This window comes from Mus caroli, unplaced genomic scaffold (assembly GCF_978045245.1).
Source record: "Mus caroli unplaced genomic scaffold, Mus_caroli_1 scaffold_8, whole genome shotgun sequence".
NCBI classification, from domain to species: domain Eukaryota; kingdom Metazoa; phylum Chordata; class Mammalia; order Rodentia; family Muridae; genus Mus; species Mus caroli.
Window position 1 is genome coordinate 23716242 of NW_028227263.1, and position 20950 is coordinate 23737191.

The window sequence follows — 20950 nt, forward strand, 5'->3', positions numbered from 1 at the left end:
GGGGTGAGAGCCACCATGGAGACAGAGTCCAGCTGGCCCTTCCTAGGATACCAGCTCATGACAGCACATGCTCAAATACTACCAGCACATAATTACACTCTTGCTACTGTTTGTAGTCGGGACTGTTTTTATCTCCTTGGCACCTTGATTTGGCAATAGACTCCATTCCTCCCATAGGGGAGGAATGGAGGAAAGGTCATGACCCTGACTGGGTAAATCACAGGGCCAAACACCATTGGCCACTGTCATTGATCCAAAAGGGCACAAGCACTGCAGTAGAAACCACAGACAGCACTTTCTTTGGGATTTGCCAGGCCCAAACTGGAGTGCCATTGGGATACAATGGTAGAAGTTTGGAGCTGTAATCTATCATGTCTCAAAAGTACAAGAGGAAAAAAAAAAACAGTAAATCTGAAGGTCTGCTCAAGGCTGCTTATTGTCTACTGATGTCCATTCTCCTTAATATCAGAAACTTCTTCCTAGTCCAGGTCACAGTGAAGCCCCATCTAAACACACACACACACACACACACACACACACACACACACACACACGCTAGGCGAGTGTGATGGCTTAGTCGTGGTTGTTAGCTTGACTACCTCAGGAATTAACTAAAACCCAAATGTCTGGGCACACCTGTGAGAGATTTTTTTTTTTTTTCTTAAACTATTTGAAGTAATAAGACCCATTTCTAATATGGATCAGTAAGGTGAGAAGATCTACCTTTAATCTGTCTTAGTTAGGGTTTTATTGCTGTGAACAGACACCATGACCAAGGCAAGTCTTATAAAACAACATTTAATTGGGGCTGGCTTACAGGTTCAGAGGTTCAGTCCATTATCATCAAGGTGGGAGCATGGCAGCATCCAGGCTGTCATGGCACAGGCAGAGCTGAGAGTTCTACGTCTTCATCCAAAGTCGGCTAGTGGAAGACTGACTTCCAGGAAACTAGGGTGAGGATCTTATGCCCACACCCACAGTGACACACGCATTCCAACCAGGTCACACCTCCAGAGAGTGCCACTCCCTGGTCCAAGGATATACAAACCATCACAAATCTAAGCCACACTTTCTGCTGGCAGCTTTTATAAAGGACACGGAAACAAGGGGGCTTGCTCTCTTTTTGTCTGCTTGCTCTCACTCTCACTGGCAAGTCCATTCCATCACAGGCATTAGAGTCTACATCTTTAGGATTCCAGCATATACTTAAGACCAGCTGAGACAGCCAGCCTCACAGACTGGACAACTGCTGGATTCTTGAACCTTCTGTTAGTAGACAGCCATTTTTTAACTACCTGGACCATAGGAGCTCCAGTTGAGCAAATGCCTCCATGAGATCCAGCTGTATGGTATTTTCTCATTTAGTGATCAAGGGGGGAGGGCGGAGCCCATTGTGGGTGGAGCCACCCCTGAGCTGGTGGTGCAGGGTTCTATAAGATAGCAGGCTGAGCAAGCCACAGGGAGAAAGCCAATAAGCAGCACCCGACCATGGCCTCTGCATCAGCTCCTGACTCCAGGCTCCTGCCCTGATTGAGTTCCTGTCCTGACTTCCTTTGGTGATGAACAGCAGTATGGAAGTGTAAGATGAATAAACCCTTTCCTCCCCAACTTGTTTTTTGGTCACGGTGTTTTCTAGCAGCAGCAGAAACTCTAACTAAAACATCTAACAAATGCCCGTCCGTAAAGACCACCAGAAGCCATTTGCTTTCGATTGCCAAAGCCTGCAGTATATCTTCAGTTTTACCACAAGGAAATAGTAACTCTCCAGCCCTAAGTCGTAACACAGCTTGAAGGGATCTTGATCCTCTGTCTCTTCCACAAAATATCACATTGGTTCATTATATTGACAGCATCATGCTGACTAGACCAATTGACAGGAAGAAGCAACCACTTTGGACTCACTCGTCACACATGAAAAAAATGACAAATGACAAACAGAAAGCATTCTGAATTGGATTAGAGTCAAGTGCACTCAGGTTTTCCTGCCAACCCCACCAAGCTGGACGTCAAGGAGGCCCCTGCTGGGTCCTGCCCTTCAGTGCTGAACAGTTTGGCCACTGTCTGAGAGCACTCAATTGACCAAGCCCTTCACCTCTAAACCGAGGACTCTGGGCAGAACCAGTTAGGGGCACTGGGAATGCCGCTTCCTCAGGCTCTGTGTCCACAGGAGGACTTAAAAAGCCTCTCATGCAAATGTGAGGCTGACCAAGTACAAATATTTCAGTCTGAAGCATGGGAGTGTTAACAAATTCCACACAGGACAAATGCATCTAGGCTAGAAAGCAAGGCTGGCGGACACTCATTTTTGGTGAAGTGATCCTTGAGACAAGGAATGAGGACCTGACTAAGCCATCCACGCTGAAGACCTAAACCTGGGATTTTGCAGAAGCCCGGTCTGCAGTGTGGGGTCCCCTCTTTAAATGAGTGAGCTTAAACCAGGATGTTTTAAGACTTTTATTAGCTACTGTAGACAACTAAGGCCGCCTTGAAACAACAGATACCACCTGCTCCCCAATTGTGATTTTCACTGACTTTATTGTTGTTGTTTTGAAGCAGGGTCTCATGTAGCACACCAGGCAAGTGTGAGCTCACTATGTAGCTCTTATTCCTCCTGCCTCTACCTCCCAGGTAGGAGGATGGGTACAAGTCACCACAGCCTGTCTCTTTTCCTCATGTTATAACCACCGATAGGAACCTGGGCCTGAAATCACACTTTTCCCAGGGCACAAGAAATTGTGGCTATTGGTCCCATCTTAGCAGCAGGAAAGTGGAGGGTCATCTGTGTGGACGGTGTATCCTGGGGATAGGACAGGGTTCTGAGCAGTACTTGGGTCATGTGACCCCATGCTAGGAGGGTGCTGTTGCTCTGCAGGCCCAAGCCAGGCAGGTTCCAATCATCTGCAGAACCACAGGGCTGGAGTGTCAGGAACAGATCTTTCTGTCCTCCTCAGATGATGGTATGGCGACTGTTGACAGATTAGGTCTAAGCGCAGTGTGTAAAAAAAACTCTTCCAGATGTTCTTGTTAAAATTCTTTTTTTATGTGAAGGGATATTTTGGCTGTATATGTCTTTACCACATGTATGTCTGGTGACCATGGAAGCCAGAAACCCATCAGATCCTCTGGAACTGGAGTTATAGATGGTTGTAGGGCCATGTGAGTTCTGGGAACTGAACCTGGGTCCTCTGGAAGAACAACCAGCATGCTTAATCACTGAGCCATCTCTCTAGCCTTATTAAATTCTTAAATGCTCAGAGCCATTTAAAATTGAAAAAAAAAAAGCCAACAACGGGAGAGTAGAAGTTGTCAAAAACAGGACAGCTCTTATAGTCACTGGCTGCTCTCTTTATCTCCAGGTTCGTCTTGGAGTTCAAAAGGATTAAAGATACAAAGCAGAGACATTAGACTTGTGCTAGGGGTAAAAACTTCTGGTAGTAGCTTTTGGTGACATCAATCATCAGCTCCTGTGTGCACTCTGGGAGCTCCCCGGAGAAGAGTCCTGGGAAAAGAGAGACCCAGTCAAGCAAGGAAGCCAGGGGGACCAGTAACCCTACTATTTGTGCAAAGTCTAAAGACTTTTGCACTCTCTATCGAAGATCTAACTTTGTGGTCCTTCAGACTGACAAGAGTGTTGACCACATACATCTTCTGAAAGGTCTGAGTTTGTTTGGGAACCAAACACTACAGCTCTCAAATGGAGAAACAAAGTCCAGCGGGAGGAGGTCCGAACTTGCTTACAAGATCCAAAGAGAGAGGGCATCTCTGACTGCTGTGGGTTGTTCCACACAAGGGCTTCTCATCCCCAGTGAGCCCCACTGAGCCTTATCCTTATCCTGAGGAAAGAACTGTCCTGCCATTCCTACAGTGAAACTCAATCCACCAAAGCAGTGATACTGGGTACAGATGAATCAAAAGAAGACAACAGAACAGTCCATGGTGGAACAAGCATGGCTAAGAATTCCAGGGTGGTGCTGGGCAGTGGTGGCGCAGGCCTTTGATCCCAGCACTTAGGAGGCAGAGGCAAGAGGATCTCTGAGTTCAAGGCCAGCCTGGTCTACAGAGTGAGTTACAGGACAGCCAGGGCTACACAAAGAAACTCTGTCTCGAAAAACCAAAAAAATAAAATAAAATGAAATAAAATAATTCCAGGACTCAGGAGGCAGAGGCAGGCGGATTTCTGAGTTTGAGGCCAGCCTGGTCTACAAAGTGAGTTCCAGGACAGCCAGGGCTACACAGGAAACCTGTCCCAAAACAACAACAGCAACAACAGTAACAACAACAACAAACTTTCTAAAACAGAGGTATGTAAGCTGCTGTCTCCACTCATGCACTTTAAAAATAGGTATCAGAGGCCTGGAGAAATGCCTTGGCAGTTAAGAGCAGCACTAACTGTTCTTACAGAGGTCCTAGGTTCAGTACCAACATCCACGTGACAGCTAACAACCATGTGTAACTCTAGGTTTGGGTGCTTCATGCATGTAGTGCAGAGATATATGCAGGCAAGGACACAGACACATAAAATAAAAAGTTAGCAAAGTTTTCAACATTTATACCCCTGTACTTATAAATCAACTTCTAAGAATGTATGTCAGAGATAACTGTGCCCAATTGCACAATACATGTACAAGAATGTCAGGACAGCAGTTTCTAATAGTGCCCAGGTTGACCTTTTAATGACCCATTGTACTATGGAACTGACTCACTGCTTTGTGTTAAACTCACCTATGCAGTCTGTGAAGTTTGTAACCCTTGAGAGGAGTGATGTGGGTCTCTGTTTATCACAATAGTTTAGTATATTGCCAAATAAAGGGCAGCTTCCAAACCGTACAGAGAAACAGTTTGATTTCATTTACATAGGTACAGTTTCAAATACCTATATTATCCATTCAAACACATAAGCACACCTACATATTTTATATATTTACAAAATGTACTGAGTATATCTAAAAATAAAAACAAAACCAAAAACCTCACAGAATTCTCAAAGGCACTTTACAAATAAAAAGTGCACATGAGGCCTGCAAACATGTTCAAACTTCACAGTATTCTTGTTTTGTTTTGTTTGAGACAAGTCTCTATGTAGCGCTGGCTGTACTGGAACTCATCATGTAAACCAGGCTGGCCTTGAGCTCACAGAGATCCACCTATCTGCTTCCCAAGTGCTGGGATTAAAGCTGTGTACCTTTAATACCTGGCTTTAATGTGTATGAATATTTTACCTACATGTATGTTTGTGCACCACATGCATGCCTGGTGTCCAGGGAAGTCAGAAGAGAGCTCTGGACCTCTGAAACTGGATTTATAGATAGCTGTGAGTTATCATGTGGGTGCTTGGAGTTGAACCCAGGTTCTCTGCAAGAAAAACAAGCACTCTTAACTGCTGAGTCATCTCTCCAGGCCCCGGACTACACAGTATTTAATCTTTATGTAATAATTAGACTACTTAAAAAAATGTAGCTATATCACATAAAACTCCCATTTTTAGCAGTTCCTTAAACATCAGCTTTCATGCTCTCAGATGCATGTCAAACAGCCATGATGGGCTACGGCTTTCATCACTGCACTATCTGCCTGGCTGCAGTAGCGTCTGAGCTTGTGGCTTCTGATCAAGATCCATTCTGGTTTCCAGCTTCATGGTTTAATTTTATCTCACATGGCTCTCCATTATTGTGCCAGATTTCCTGCAAGTCCACATGTCTGAATTCAAAGATGGAAGTGCCAATAAAGTACTCTAATGTCGGCCGGGCATGGTTGTGCACGCCTTTAATCCCAGCACTTGGGAGGCAGAGGCAGGTGGATTTCTGAGTTTGAGGCCAGCCTGGTCTACAAAGTAAGTTCCAGGACAGCCAGGGCTACACAAAGAAACCCTGTCTCAAAAAAAAAAAAAAAAGAAAGAAAAAAAAAAAGAAAAAGAAAAATCAGAAGTATCTTGTCACAGTGCAAGAAGTTTAGGCTCTAAATGAGAGGTCTTTGGTGCTGGACAAGGCTTTGACACTGGGGACAGCACACCTTCCAGTCTTAGTTTGCTCATGTACAGCAACCTGGATGGTCACAGGTAGTTGGGCTTTTTAAAAAAGTCTTTATTACTTCCATCTGAAATACCAGGATGGCTTCTTTGTCTTCTGGCATTAGTGTTCAGTGACCATAAAAAGCTGGTACTAAAGAATGTGAAGACATTAAGAAGATGAAGCACAGGCTGGAGAGATGGCTGACTGCTCTTCCGAAGGTCCTGAGTTCAAATCCCAGCAACCACATGGTGGCTCACAACCATCTGTAATGGGGTCTGATGCCCTCTACTGATGCGCCTGAAGATAGCTACAGTGTACTTACATATAATAATAAATAAATCTTTGGGCTGGAGCATGCAGGGCTGGAACAAGTAGCCAGAGTGAGCAGAGGTCCTGAGTTCAATTCCCAGCAACCACATGATACCTCACAACCATCTGTACAGCTACAGTGTACTCATATACATAAAATAAATAAATCTTAAAAAAAAAAGATGAAGCACACATATCTCTAAGGAGATTTTCCTTTCTCCTTCGTCCACTCCGAGCCCAGGCAAGAGAGAGATAAATGCTTCTTTGTCCTTCGCACGTGCTGGTGGCAAATTTGTTCATAGCACCCTTTTCTTTTCAATGTTATTATTTACTTTCATGTACACAGGTGTTTTGTCTGTATACCTGTGCACAGCTGGCTATTCCACAGCCCAGAAGAGGGAACTGAATTCCCTGGAACTGGCATTCCAAAAAGTTGAGCTGCCATATAGGTGACAGGAATGAAAACCAGCCCTGTGGAAGAGCATCAGTGCTCCTCACCACGAGCCAGCGCTCTATCTAGCCCCACGGCAACCTTTGTGAGGAGAAACCCTTCAAAGCTGTTTGGGAAATCTCTCTACCATATGTGGATCTAAGGCTTTCTCGTCTATCCCCACAAGTACCATATTTTTAAATCGCTCTGCTGTGATAGCAACATTCAACACTGCAATCTTCCAGTCTGGGTATCCATTGTTCTTTGTTTCTGATTATTTCCTGTTTTAAAAAATTGTGAACCCAGTTACTGATTTCCAAGTGCAACTTGTTCACTGGGTATGGTGGTACATGCTTTTAATCTCAGCTCTAGGGAGGCACATACAGTCAGATCTCTGAGTTCAAGGGCAGCCTAGTCTACATAGTGAGTTCCAGGCCAGCCAAAGCTAGTGAGACCACTGTCTCAAAAAACAAATACCACCCCCACTAAAAACTACTTATTCATACGCCTTTTGTCGCTAAATCACATATCAGAGACAGAAGTCTTACCTATTACTTTAGTGACGGAAAACAGTTTTAAGGCGGTTGAAATAGACATATTAACATCAACATTACCTGGGCAGCCGGAGAAGACAGTGAATGGGGGGACCACAGTTTCTGGGGGTAATACTGTATTGTCGAGAATTTTGCAGCAGTCTTTCAATACGCAACGGCGCCCCTGAAATTATAATTTCATTAATAGGTATTGATTACAACATGGAGTAAAGCTTGATTAGTGTGCTGTGTAGAGACTGTTTTATATTATCTCTATTCACGGTATTTTTATGACAGTGTCTCATTATTGTAGCCCTACTTGACCTGGAATTTGCTATGTTGACCAGGCTAGCCTCAAACTCAGAGAACCAACTGCTTCTACCTCTGGAGTGCTAGGATAACAAGCATGCATCTCCATACCCGGGCACTCATGACTTCTTATAATAACCAGGGTGCTAGGGATAATGATAGGGTGTTTGGGTGAAATTATGTACTTCAAGTGGAATATGACAAGGAAGAGTAAAGGGTGTGTATGTGTGTACAGGTGCACACATGAATGCTACAGGATAAAACATATTATTTTAGGCATTAGACATTAGGCAAACCTTTCTCTTCTGAGAGTTCTTTTTCTCTTCTACTTGGCCTAGTGGCACCTACTGTTTCACTGCCTTTCTCTTCTGGTAACAGAAGCTTTTTGCAATGGGCACTACCCACTTCCATCTTGGTCACATTCTTTACCTCTAGCCCATATATAGTCTCCATGCTTGACCAGTGACTGGTTAGGGAACTAACACATGAGCCAAATTAGTCTGTGAACCTCAAACATGGGTCTCTGCAGGGATGACAGGGCAATGAAGCACTTTCCGGTAGAGTTCCCAGAAGATGGATGGGTAGCTACAGCAGCATCTTAGTAACCCAGAAGAAAGACAAAGGGATGAAGGCTTGTTTTCATGTTATCAGATGAACCTTTGGATCATGAGAGCATGAATTAGGATCTACTTCTGGGCTCTCACTTTATATTAGCTAATCTAATACATTTGGTTGGGCACCTGCCTAAGAGTTACTTGTCTGTTTTCTTGTTAATTCCAAAAGAAAAAAAAATCTTGACAAATATTCTTAAGTAGAAGATATTAGTCAATTTGTTTGTCCTCAGGAGATAAATATTTGAATATTTAGACTACACCTTATGTTTAACTTTATACAGTGGTACCATTTTCTCAATTCATAATCCACAGCAGTTTAAAGGCAAGAAATATGGCATGAGAAAACTCACTTATTTGTTAGGGTTAGGGGAAATCTATGAATACTGTTTAAACCTGTGCCTTGGGTTACTCACCAAGCAGATCAAAGTTCCATTCTTTAACTATTTTTTAAAATTGTGTGTGTGTGTGTGTGTGTAGGACATAGGTTTATATCAGGAAAGTGGTAATTCTCAACCTTTTTTAAAAGACCAACTCTTTCATTGAGCCTAGAGCTCACTGTTGTAGCTAGACTACCTGGCCACTGGGCCCCCAGCACGGTCTCCACCTCTCCCAAGCACTGGGATTACAGGCATGTGCCACCATGTGCAGCTATTACATGGTGCTAGAGATTGAAGCTCAGATTCTTCACCACACACAGAAAGCACTAACCACTGAGCCATCTCTCCAGCCCACTGACTGTCTTTAATTCACCTGTATCTTCATCAGCCTGCTTGTTTCCATGAGAAAAAGTATGCTGCCAAATTAAATCTTTCAAAGTTTTATTTATTTAAGTGTATTGGTATTTTGTCTCCTGGTGCCTTTGAAGGCCCTGAAGCTAGAATTACAGATGGTGGTGAGCCATTATGTGGGTGCTAGAAATTGACTCTGGGTCCTCAGGAAGAACAGCCAGTGCTTTAACTGTTGAGCCATCTCTCCAGCTTCCCTAAGTGAAAATTTTAAAAAAAGTTCTACCACCAGAAATGATAGCTGTAAAGAAATTCTAATCCAGTGGCACAGCTGTTCTGGCAAGGGATCACATCTAAAGACTTAGGTCTGTGTGATCCGGCTGGAATGCAGACAGGACACACACCTTTAATCTCTCTGGCTAGAATACAGACATACCCTTAGTATACACCTTTAATCCCAAACCACGAAGGTTAGATTGTAGAAGGAAGCACCCATGTTTGAGAGTGATGTCTAATTGAGGGACAAAGTGAAAAATCAGAGAAAGATCTGGCAGAATGAGTCAGAGATGGGATATACCCAACTCTCATGAGAACAGCCAGGAAAGAGAGGCTACTTAAGAGCTGCACAGAGTTCAGTCAGTTCAGTTAGGTCAGCTTGGCTGATGTAGTTCTGTTCAGTTTAGTTGAAAGCAATTAAAGTCAGTGCAGTTGGGTTGAGTTTCACTGACTTCAGTTCAGAGGCAGTTTTTACTGGGACAGTTTTACAGAGACAGGTTGCAGAGAGAACAAGTTAGACACAGGCGAAGACAGAATGAGCCAGAGAATAAGAAGGAGACAGAAGATTAGAACAGATTGTCAGTGTTAGTTTGAGGCCAAGCAGAACAATTCACTGAGAAACTGAGAGAAGCCAGTTTGAATCAGTCAACGTGGAGAGGAATTTTGAGCCAGAACAGCTGAGTTGAACCAGCCAGCCAGAGTTCAGAAAGAACTAGAAAGGGTGAGCTAATTCAGCAGCAAGCCTCCAAGACAATTACATTTGGCAAATTAAAGTTACTTCAACAGGTAGCAGTCTGCTTTAATCTCAGCATGAAGGAATCACAGGCAAGCAGATCTCTTGGCAAGCACAGACTAAGTGCTAAGTGTTAGAAATGTAACTCAGAGCCGGGCGTGGTGGCGCACGCCTTTAATCCCAGCACTCGGGAGGCAGAGGCAGGCGGATTTCCGAGTTCGAGGCCAGCCTGGTCTACAAAATGAGTTCCAGGACAGCCAGGGCTACACAGAGAAACCCTGTCTCGAAAAACCAAAAAAAAAAAAAAAAAAGAAATGTAACTCAGGATAGAATGCTTGCCAGTGATACACAGGGCAGGGTTCATTTCTGGCAGCAGTCAGTATGTAATAACCAGTGTAGTAACTGTATGTATTTGTAAGTTATAGTGTGATACTTCAGTGAAGAACATGTGCTGATCAAATCAATGCAATTGAAATTTTGACTGTCTTATCACTTGATGTTTAGAGCCTTCCAATGCCTCTTCAGGCACGTCTTAAATTTACAGTAAGTTGTTATGGATAAGTATACAGTAAGTTGTTGTGGAGTGAGGCTCCTCTGCTGCACCGTGCACTAGAACATCCTCCTTGCTACACTGTACGTTAGTGCCCTTATTCCATCTCCTTCTAGCTTTTTCCTTAATTATTATTCTCCTTTCTTTTATTTGACATCAATTTTTTGTTTGCTTGTTTGTTTTTCTTGTGTGTCTGTGTGGGGAGGGGGGAGGGTTGTCAAGACAGGGTTTCTAGCTGTCCTGAAACTGGCTCTGTAGACTGGACTGGCTTTGAACTCAGAGATCCATCTATATCTGCCTTCAAAGTGCTGGGATTAAAGGCATGCACCATGACTGTTTGATTGAGATCAACTTTCTTCATTCCTCTTTCATTAACAGAGCTGAACAATAACTTTTGCTCTACACATAGTAAGAAATGCCTTTGCAACAAGAATATGTGGCAGAATTATCGTTCCAATTAGAATTGTTTTCACATCAACATGAGCTCCCCCTGTACTGACCATCCATGCTGAGTCTTTGTGGCTTCTAGAACAAGAACTGTGAACTGCATGGTCGATACTTTAACATCTGACACTTAGCTAGGGCAGAGTTAGTTCTGCATTTTGGGATGGAAGAACCTGGCTTTTACTATAATCCAGTCTGTGGTACACATCTGAACTATACAAAGCATCTTCTCTAGACTTCACGCAGACTACCTTTGGTTATTAGCATTCTCAACTAAAACATGATTCTCAGTAACCCCAACAGCTGTTTCTTTAGCTACAAAACAGCATGAAACCCAAACCTTACCTGTGACAGCTCTGCTTCTATGGATGAGGTTCTTTCAGGTGTTGCTGAACTGGAGGCCTTCTGCTCCCTGCACTACCTGCAGTCCCCTAACAATATGCCCTTTAGTGATACTGACCCTCACACACAATAATCCCTCTCCTGAACTTTCCAAGCTACCATTGTCTTCTGCATTAGTTTCAATTTGCCCATCATATCTGTGGTGGTTTGGATATGTTTGACCTAGGGAGAAGCACTACTGGGAGGTGTGGTCTTGTTGGAGGAAGTGTTGACACTGTGGGGATGAGCTGCCGCCTGAAGATAGCAATATTCTGTTTGCCTTAAGAACAAGATGTAGAACTCTCAGCTCCATCTCCACTACCATGCCTGCCTGGATGCTGCCATGCTTCCTGTTATGATAATGGACTGAACCTCTGAACCTGTAAGCCAATCCCAATTAAATGTCCTTAGAAGAGTTGCCCTGGTCATGGTGTCTGTTCACAGCAATAGAAACCTAACTAATACAATATCCTTCATCCATAGCACACGGTTTTATGAGATAAGGCAACAAAGAGTCCGATTGGCAGTGCAGCTACTCAAATGGTATGTATATTTAATTGTGGCTCTACGGCTGCCTTTGTCAAATCACTTAGTGTTAACATCAGACACCGGTCTTTATAACCAGCTCTTAGACCCAGTGACCAGACATATCATCTATAGGTGACAGTACTGCTTCTGCATCCACTGCCACAGCACCTGCTGAGTCCCTTTGTACATGAGTCACAGCCCGGATAAAAGACCCATCGACCCCACACCAGCCCCCTTTTTTCCTTCTACCCTCTCCCATAGGCTGCCTCTGCCAACAAACCTCCCATGTGAGACCTGCTGCATGGTGTGATTTGCCTGGGACTGCCCCGCCTATTCCAACCCTTAGTACCTATGGACGCAATACTCTCAGCAAGAATAACAACAGTACCAACACCCTTGTGTGGTTATGAATATTAAATGAAGTAACTGATGGAAATGAAGTTTGGTGTGAGTACATGGATGTGTTCATGTCATAACATATGTCTATGCACATTCATACAGAGGCTGGATGTTAACCTCCAGTGTTGATCCTTAGGCACCATCCACCTTGTTTTTTATGACACAAGGTCTGTCCTTGCTCCAGTGCTTGGCAAGTAGGCTGGTTGGTCAGACAGTCTTCCTGTTTCTGCCTCCCCAGTGTTTACACATGTGTGATACCACACCTGGCTCTTTACATGGGTTCTAGGATCACACTCAGGTCCTCATTCCTTCCATAACATCATATGGAAGAGTGACAATACAGGCTAGCCATTATTACTTGGTTTTATTTTGGCTATGTGTTTGTGTCTTTGCGGTGTTGAAGAATCAAATCCAGAGTCTCATACAAGCTAGATAGACACTCTACATCTGAGGTAGTTCATCTTAGCCAGCCCACTAGTCATTGTTATTAATGCTTGGAAAAAGCCCAAATCCAGTAAAAAAATCTTAACCCCAGGAAACTGGAAATGGCTCATCCCCCATTACAGGGACAAAGTTCTACCGATAGGGTGGGAGGGGAAGACAGAGAGGAAATGAAACTGCTTAGTTGAGAGAATCCTATACTCACAATCACACAGTTCTTCCCAACGTGAACATAAGAACCAATCTGGGCAGCGTTGACCACACAGTCTTCCTCAATAAAGACATGATCCCCAATATGCAGAGGGAAGAATGCAACACTAAAAAGGAAAAGAAGATGAATCAGGAAAGGACAAGGTGATGGAGTTTGGGTTAAGGTTTACAGAACTTTATTTATTTATTTATTTATTTATTTACAGATTGATTCATTTGCTCGTTTGTTTTTGAGACAGGGTCTGTCTTTGCAGTCCTGACCATCCTGGAGCTCACTATGTAGGGTGACCTCAAACTCACTAAGACCCTTTTGCCTCTGCCTCACAAGCTCTGGAATTACAGACATTCATTGACAGGTCCAGCTTTACAGATACTCTTTCTATGTTGCCTAGGCTAACCTAGATTTTATGACATAGCCCAGGATGACCTACCTTAACCCCTCGATCCTCCTGACTCAGCCTCCTGAGAAGTGGAGACAGGTACCATGCCCTCAGTTTTTGTCACATCTTAAGATTATTCCCTCAGGTCACAGACATTCCAAATGTTAACACCAAAGAATCAGGCTAATAACTCAAAATCAGGATTGCTGCGTTATTCAAGGAAACAATAAAGCAGGAGGAGTAGGACCTTAAAGCAGATTAAAGTGGGCAGGTACTGACCTGTTCCTGCTTTCTGTGACAAAGCTCACACATCATGCTTAGTAATCTGTTTCCAAGACTGACAAGTTCATAGGCTATCAGTTTGCATGACCAACAGACAGCAAAATCAAACAAAGAACTAACTAACTAACTAACTAACTAACTAACTAACTAACTGGGGGTTTAGGGGAGAGAAGAGGGTTTCATGACAGCCCACACTGTCTTCAATTTGTTATGTAGCAGAAGATAACCTTGAATATCTGATCCTCTTTTCTCTGAACTAGAGCTGTGTGCCACCATATCCCATTCATGTGATGCCGAGACTGCATGCTAAATAAGTACTTTATATTCCTAGACCTTAAAAAAATGTTTTAGTTCCCAACATTCTTTTTTTTTTTGGCTTTTCGACAGGGTTTCTCTGTGTAGCCCTGGATGTCCTGGAACTCACTCTGTAAACCAGGCAGGCCTCAAACTCAGAAATCCCCCTGCCTCTGCCTCCCAAGTGCTGGGATCAAAGGCGTGCGCCACCACGCCCGGCTAGTTCCCAACATTCTTTTTTTTTCTTTTCTTTTCTTTTTTTTTTTTTAATTTTTAATATTTTTTATTACATATTTTCCTCAATTACATTTCCAATGCTATCCCAAAAGTCCCCCATACGGCCCCCCACTTCCCTACCCACCCATTCCCATTCTTTTGGCCCTGGCATTCCCCTATATTGGGGCATATAAAGTTTGCAAGTCCAATGGTCCTCTCTTTCCAGTGATGGCCGACTAGGCCATCTTTCGATACATATGCAGGTAGAGACAAGAGCTCCGGGGTACTGGTTAGTTCATCATGTTGTTCCAACTATAGGGTTGCAGATCCCTTTAGCTCCTTGGGTACTTTCTCTAGCTTCTCCATTGGGAGCCCTGTGATACATCCAATAGCTGACTGTGAGAGTTCCCAACATTCTTAACCATTAATTATCTACCATATTTACTAAGTTCCTCCTGTGTCTCGGACTCTTTGCTGGGAACTGGGGATGCAACATAAGGGCCATAGGTCTGTCATGTGAGGACGGTGGCATCAAGAAGACAGCAATGGAGTAAAGGACTGCATGCATAACTGGTCACACCTGCCATCTGAAGTGACAGCACATAACTAGGACACTTCACCTAGACGGGGGCTCTGAGGAAAGCCTAATGCAGAGTGGAATATAAGCCAGATGTGGTGGCTCACATCTTTAATCCTAGCACTTGTATGTCACAGGAAGGCGGATTTCTGTGAGTTCAAGGCCAGCCTGGCCTCATTCATCTCTGTTAGTACCAGGACAGCCAGAGCTGCACAGTGGGAGCCTATCTCCAAAACAAAACAAAACTGATTATATTTCAGTCAAGACTTGAAGGACAAACAGGAGTTACCCAGGCTGCTTCCAGACATCTAACCTTATTCCCATTCTCTATCATTCCTCAAATATCACTAATAATGTTTCTATAATAGCATTTATCAGACCATGTTTGGTCTTTTTTTTTTTTTTTTTTTTTTTTTTTTTAGAAGAAGAAGAAGGAGGAGGAGGAGGAGGAGAAGAAGAAGAAAGTAATAGTAGTAGTAGTAGTGTGTGTTTCTGGGTATCTACAGAGGTCAGAAAGGAGTGGTAGATCACTTGGAGCTTGAGAGTCATAGGCTACTTCTTAATGTGGATGCTGAGATCTGAACCTGGTCCTCTGACAGAGCAGTTAGCACTCTGAACCCCTGAGCCAACCCCTAGTCATATATTAAACCTGTGGACGAGATGAGATATAAAGTAGTTGTTTGCGCATTAACTCCTCCAGCCCTGTTCGACAAGGGATATTTTGCAAGTCATAGTATCTATCAGCCAAGACTCAATAACTTTTAGTCTTTTAAGTCTCTTTCTCTGTGCAACAAAGTTCCTTGATCACATAGCAGTCTACAGCAAACCCTCTTAAAGTTTTTCTGTTCCTGATATCTTTTTACCCAAGAAATTGTTCTTTATGTGAACCCAGGTATACAGTTATAGTGAATAGGTTTCCTAGTGAAACATTTAAACTGAGTGTTGTGGCACATACCTATAATCCCAGCACTTAGGTGGTTGAGTGAGGGAAAATTAGGGGGTTCAAGGCCAGACAGACCTATCTCAAACACACACACACACACACACACACACACACACACACATTACTGGTAATAGATCATAAGGAGTCTATGGCCATAATGATCTAAATGTGTCCAATCTCATTGTAAATCATAGAGAAATTTATTTTATTTTTTTAAAGATATATTTATTTATTATTTTATGTATATGAGTACACTGTAGCTGTATACATGGTTGTAAGCCTTCATGTGGTTGTTGGTAATTTAATTTAGGACTTCTGCTGATTCTGGTAACCCCGCTCACTCAGTCCCTGCTTGCTCTGGCTCAAAGATTTATTTATTATTATACATAAGTACACTATAGCTGTCTTCAGACACACCAGTAGAGGGCGTCATATCTCATTATGGGTGGTTGTGAGCCACCATGTGGTTGTGGGATTTGAACTCAGGACCTTCGGAAGAGAAGTCAGTGTTTTTATCCGCTGAGCCATCTTGCCAGCCCGAGAAATTTATTATAAAACAAAACTTTGATATACATACAACTTTACCATTATTAAAGACAAAAGCAAGTGTACATGTTGTGGTGTGTTCATTTAGTTTTACATAATTAGATCTTGCCTGGGTATTTGGTAATGCAAAACAGAGCATCTTCACTGCCACTCAGAGTTGACTGATACTCTAACTTTATAATTATCAATGCTCAGAAAGCCACTGTGCATAAATACTTAGTGCAAAATAGCAGGTATGGTTTTTTTTTTCCTTTTTTTTTTATTAGGTAATTTCCTCAATTACATTTCCAATGCTATCCAAAAAGTCCCCAATACACTCCCTCCCCCAGTCCCCCATCCACCCACCCCCACCCCTTGGCCCTGGCGTTCCCCTGTACTGGGGCATATAAAGTTGGCAAGTCCAATGGGCCTCTCTTTCCAGTGATGGCCGACTAGGCCATCTTTTGATACAAATGCAGCTAGAGTCAAGAGCTCTGGGGTACTGGTTAGTTCATAATAATGTTCCACCTATGGGGTTGCAGTTCCCTTTAGCTCCTTGGGTATTTTCTCTAGCTCCTCCATTGGGGGCCCTGTGATCCATCCAATAGCTGACTGTGAGCATCCACTTCTGTGTTTGCTAGGCCCCGGCATTGTCTCAGGCAGGTATGTTTAAAGCCATTTTAGAAACTAGTGGAAAAATATATCCTAATCTTAAGACAAAATACCTTGACTAACTTTTCCTTTTAACAACTCAAAGAGCAACTGTCATAAAACAACAAAATTTTTGTTGTTGTTGTTAAGATTTGTTTTATATGTATGTGTGTAAAAGTATCTTTTATTATTCTCCTAATCTAATTATTGTCTCAGAGGCTTACTGCCTCTGTCTAGTAATCTAGGCCTAGAATGTTTTCAGTCTCTGAGATTTGCTACTGAATAAACTCAACCTTTCTAGTTCTTTCTGAGCTCTGGCTGGCTGGTTTAGCTCAGTTGTTATGGCTTAAACTCCTCTCCAAGATGATTGATTCAATCTGGCTTCTGACTAAATTGCTCTGCTTAATCTCATACTAAGTCTGGTAATCTGTTCTAATTTCTGGCTCATTCTCACTCTCTGGCTTGTTCTGTCTTCACCTATGTCTAGCTCATGCTCTCTTCAACCTGTCTCTGTAAAACTCTCCCAGTAAAAGTGCCTTCTCTCCTCTCTTTCCTCCCTATTCTCTGGAGAGTTAGGCATATCCTAGTGTCAGATCTTTCTCTCATTTGTTACTTTGTCTGCCTCTCAATTAGACACCACTTTCAAGCACAGGCCTTTCCTTCTACAAACTTTACCTTCATTGTCTGGGATTAAGGTATGTACTAAGGGCGTGTCTGTATTCAAACCCAAGGGATTAAAGGTGTGTCCTAAAATGTGTCTGCATTTCCGCTAGAATAGCCCTTTGCTGGATTAAAACTCCTCTACATACGCGTATTTGCTTATGAGTTTATGTAAACCTCCTGAATGTAAGAGTCCAAGGAGGCCAGAAGAACAAACTAGTCCTTAACTGAACAATAGGCATCTGTAAACCAGCCAGGTCCTTTGTAAGAGCAGTGGTGCTCTTACAGTGAACCATCTCTCTAGCCTCAAAACCCACCATTCTAAGATGATAAAACCCAAGGATATATTAACTTTATACTTACATGTTAAAGAATGACTGTAGGAAAATATTAAAAGCTTATTTTCAATAACTAAACATTTTCTCTAATAGCAGCAAAATATGCAGTAAAGACATTAGAATTTTTACCACATTTCAAATCTGAGTGGAGTGCTTCAGGAAGCATGCACTGGAATAGCGTGTATGGTGTCATGTACAGTGCAGTGTGCATGTGTGTGCATTGGAATAGCGGGCATGGTGTCGTACACAGTGCAGTGTGCATGTGTGTGCGCAGAGCTGAGGCTGCAGCGATGTCAGATCATGTATTATGAGCAGATATTGCCAGAAACTTTGGATTCATTCTGTATTTCGTTTTGGGTTAATTTTTGGTTTTACAAACTCAGAAACCTTTCATTTGTTGTCAGAGCCCTCCACATTCAGTTATGCAATGATTATACAGGGACTTGCAGTTTAAGAAACTATTGGCTACACTAGTCCTGAGAGTTCTCTAATTTTAAATTAAAAATCCAAATTTCTCAGCACTATCTGATTCTGGAATACATTTGAGAGGAAACCAGCTTTACCGTTTACTCGGGCTTTACTATCTGTGTTCAGTTGTCTATTTTTTTTTTTTTTTAAAGATTTATTTATTTATTATATGTAAGTACACTGTAGCTGTCTTCAGACACTCCAGAAGAGGGCTCCAGATCTCATTGCGGATGGTTGTGAGCCACCATGTGGTTGCTGGGATTTGAACTCTGGACCTTCGGAAGAGCAGTCGGGTGCTCTTAACCACTGAGCCATCTCACCAGCCCCAGTTGTCTATTTCTTGTAGGGTCTTTTCTTCCTGACAGCCAACAATGAACACCCAGAGAGAGGTTCATTACTGTGAGCGCTTATGCAGCGCCCCCAGATGGCCAGATCTTCTCATTACACATCTAAACACATGGTCATGGGCAACATCACCAGAACAGGATGGAGCCTAGGATGGCAAACAGGTAATTAAGTCACATACCCTTTGCTGAATTTTTTGAACGGTGGCCTTATGACACTACGGCTTTTCACGACACAGTGACGTCCAACTCTTACATTTGCCAGGTCTCCTCGGATGATACAGTCATTCATTATAATGGTCTATAAAGCAAAATACATGTAAAAAATACCAGTTAAGTCCATGTCCCTGAATTCTGTTTTAAAGTACTTAAGATACTGCCTCTTCATGAGTTTTGTGTCTAGTAGTCCTAGGCACAATACAGCACAGAGAACAATCTGTCACTGCATTCTGTTCAGACATAAAAGATTTCTGTCACTTCCCTCCACCACCACCATGTTCTTACTCATAATATTTAATGCAATGTAAATCCTATTTAAATAAAATACTGAAGAAAATGGCAGAAGTGTTCACGTTCTGTTTAGAAGAAATCCTCCCCTCTCTTCTCCCTCCGTGTAGCTGCCTGTGTCCCCTGTGCTCTCTCCTGTTATATTTCACGTGTTACTGCCCTCCCCACCCTCTTCCTTAAAGCTTCTAATGGGCCGCTCTCTAATTTTTTGGCTTCTCCTCCATGATCATCTTTGTGCATTCCATAAATCTAATTTGGAGAAAAAAAATTAAAACAAAGAAAGAGAGGTGTTGGAGAGATGGCTCAGCGGTTAAGAGCACTGGCTGCTCTTTCAGAGGTCTGAGTTCAATGCCCAGCAACCACATGGTGGCTCACAACCATCTGTAATGGGATCTAATGCCCTCTTCTGGTGTGTCTGAAGACAGTGACAATGTGCTCATATATACATAAAATAAATAAATGCTAAAAAAAACAAAAAACAAAGAAAGAGAAACGGAGATGACAAATTGGAGAGAGCACTATCCCATAGACCCTGCTGACATGGTGACATAAGGGTAACCGCCTGAAGCTGCCTGGGCCCTTTACCTTGCCATTGAGGACGATGTTCTGGCTTCCACACAAAACAGACTGGCGACTAACTTTGTTACCAGATGCCTAAAAGCAAACAGAAATCTGGAGTGAAAAAACAGAGGTTTTCTGGACCACAGTTTCCATCAAGAAAGCTCACACTGGGGAGAAAATTACTTCAAATGAAGGGCAGTCTAAAAAGGAATGAGGCCCGAATGTATACTGTCCCAGCTCTGGGTGGGGTGATTGTGAATTTGGGGTTAGACTAAACTATGAAGTGAGACTCCATCACCAAACAAACAAAAACGAACTAGAGAAGGAATGCATTGGGAGGGGAAGGAAGGCTGTGGGCACGGCTCCGTGATAAGAGTGCTCACGGACTGAATCCAATATATCAAAAGAGCAAGCGTAGATCAGGAATTGAGAACTCAAGAAATTAATTCAGGATCGGTATCTAATGAGCCATCTAATAACAGATGTGCATTCAGACCCCACTTTCATATTACGGCTTCATAACCCTCAGTGAGGAAAATTACTTTTCCATGATCTCAGACACACAGAAAAAATAACGATAGTAACCCTAACGGGGGCAGTTTACACATGTTATATTATGAGTTGACAACTAGAAACAATAACATCTTAGCACGTAAGCAGACTGTGAAATATTATTTTTAAAAGGGCCCGGAGCCTGAAAATGTAATTTATATCAGAATGAATAGGCTGTACTGTGTATTCCTCTGGAAGACATTATTTAACAGGAAAATCAGGCGTGTGTATATGCACACAAATACATATATATGCATACAAACTCTCCCACATCCACACTTCCCTCCCCCGCTACACACGCACACACACACACACGGGATGAAGGAGGAGAGAGCCTAATTCATGCATGCACCGACTAAATAATAATCAGATGAAACACGAAGCATCTCTAAGTCATCCAAGGAAGGGACTGAGGGAGCGGGAACCAGTGCAGCAGGGACAGGAGGGGCGACCGTCCAGTCCTCTATGGTCCCGTGACTGCCAGCGGCGGCAGGGTCGCCACACGCGCACCGTCTCGATGTACTCCGACTTGTTGTACAGCAGTTCGCCCAACTCCATGGCTGCCCCCTCTTTGAACCTCAGGATCCTGTCAGTAGCTCAGGCTGATGGTGATTCCAGCTACTTCCGGTTGACCGGCCACTTCCGCTATCCCCGCCCTGGACTCTCTTTCGACTCTCCTCTAGTCAGCCCTGCTCGATTGCTCGGCAGTCTCGAGTTGCGCGTGCGCAGAACGAACAGAGGTTTTAATTGGCCAGAGCGGGT

At 43.1% G+C, this 20950-nt stretch overlaps 1 protein-coding gene across 1 annotated transcript; it reads right to left on the reverse strand.

Annotated features, from left to right (window-relative positions):
- Positions 1–2436: 2436 nt before the first annotated feature.
- On the reverse strand, positions 2437–20835 carry Dctn5 (dynactin subunit 5). The gene is made up of 6 exons (XM_021167303.3): positions 20699–20835; positions 19661–19729; positions 18751–18869; positions 12886–12997; positions 7362–7464; positions 2437–3499 (listed from the first exon to the last, which is right to left on the reverse strand). Exons 1-6 carry the CDS (start codon positions 20744–20746, stop codon positions 3402–3404), a joined length of 549 nt encoding a protein of 182 aa, XP_021022962.1. The 5' UTR covers positions 20747–20835; the 3' UTR covers positions 2437–3401.
- Between the last annotated feature and the right edge of the window lie 115 nt (positions 20836–20950).

Bases quoted from the DNA above. Each gene is read 5' to 3' on its own strand.
- Dctn5 (XM_021167303.3), bottom strand. From the start codon at position 20,746: ATGGAGTTGGGCGAACTGCTGTACAACAAGTCGGAGTACATCGAGACG. The intron at 12,998-18,750 runs GTATGTGACTTA...TTTCCTTTTTAG, and splicing joins TTCAAAAAATTCAGCAAAGG to TGTTGCATTCTTCCCTCTGC. The intron at 7,465-12,885 runs GTGAGTATAGGA...TTATAATTTCAG, and splicing joins TTGGGAAGAACTGTGTGATT to GGGCGCCGTTGCGTATTGAA.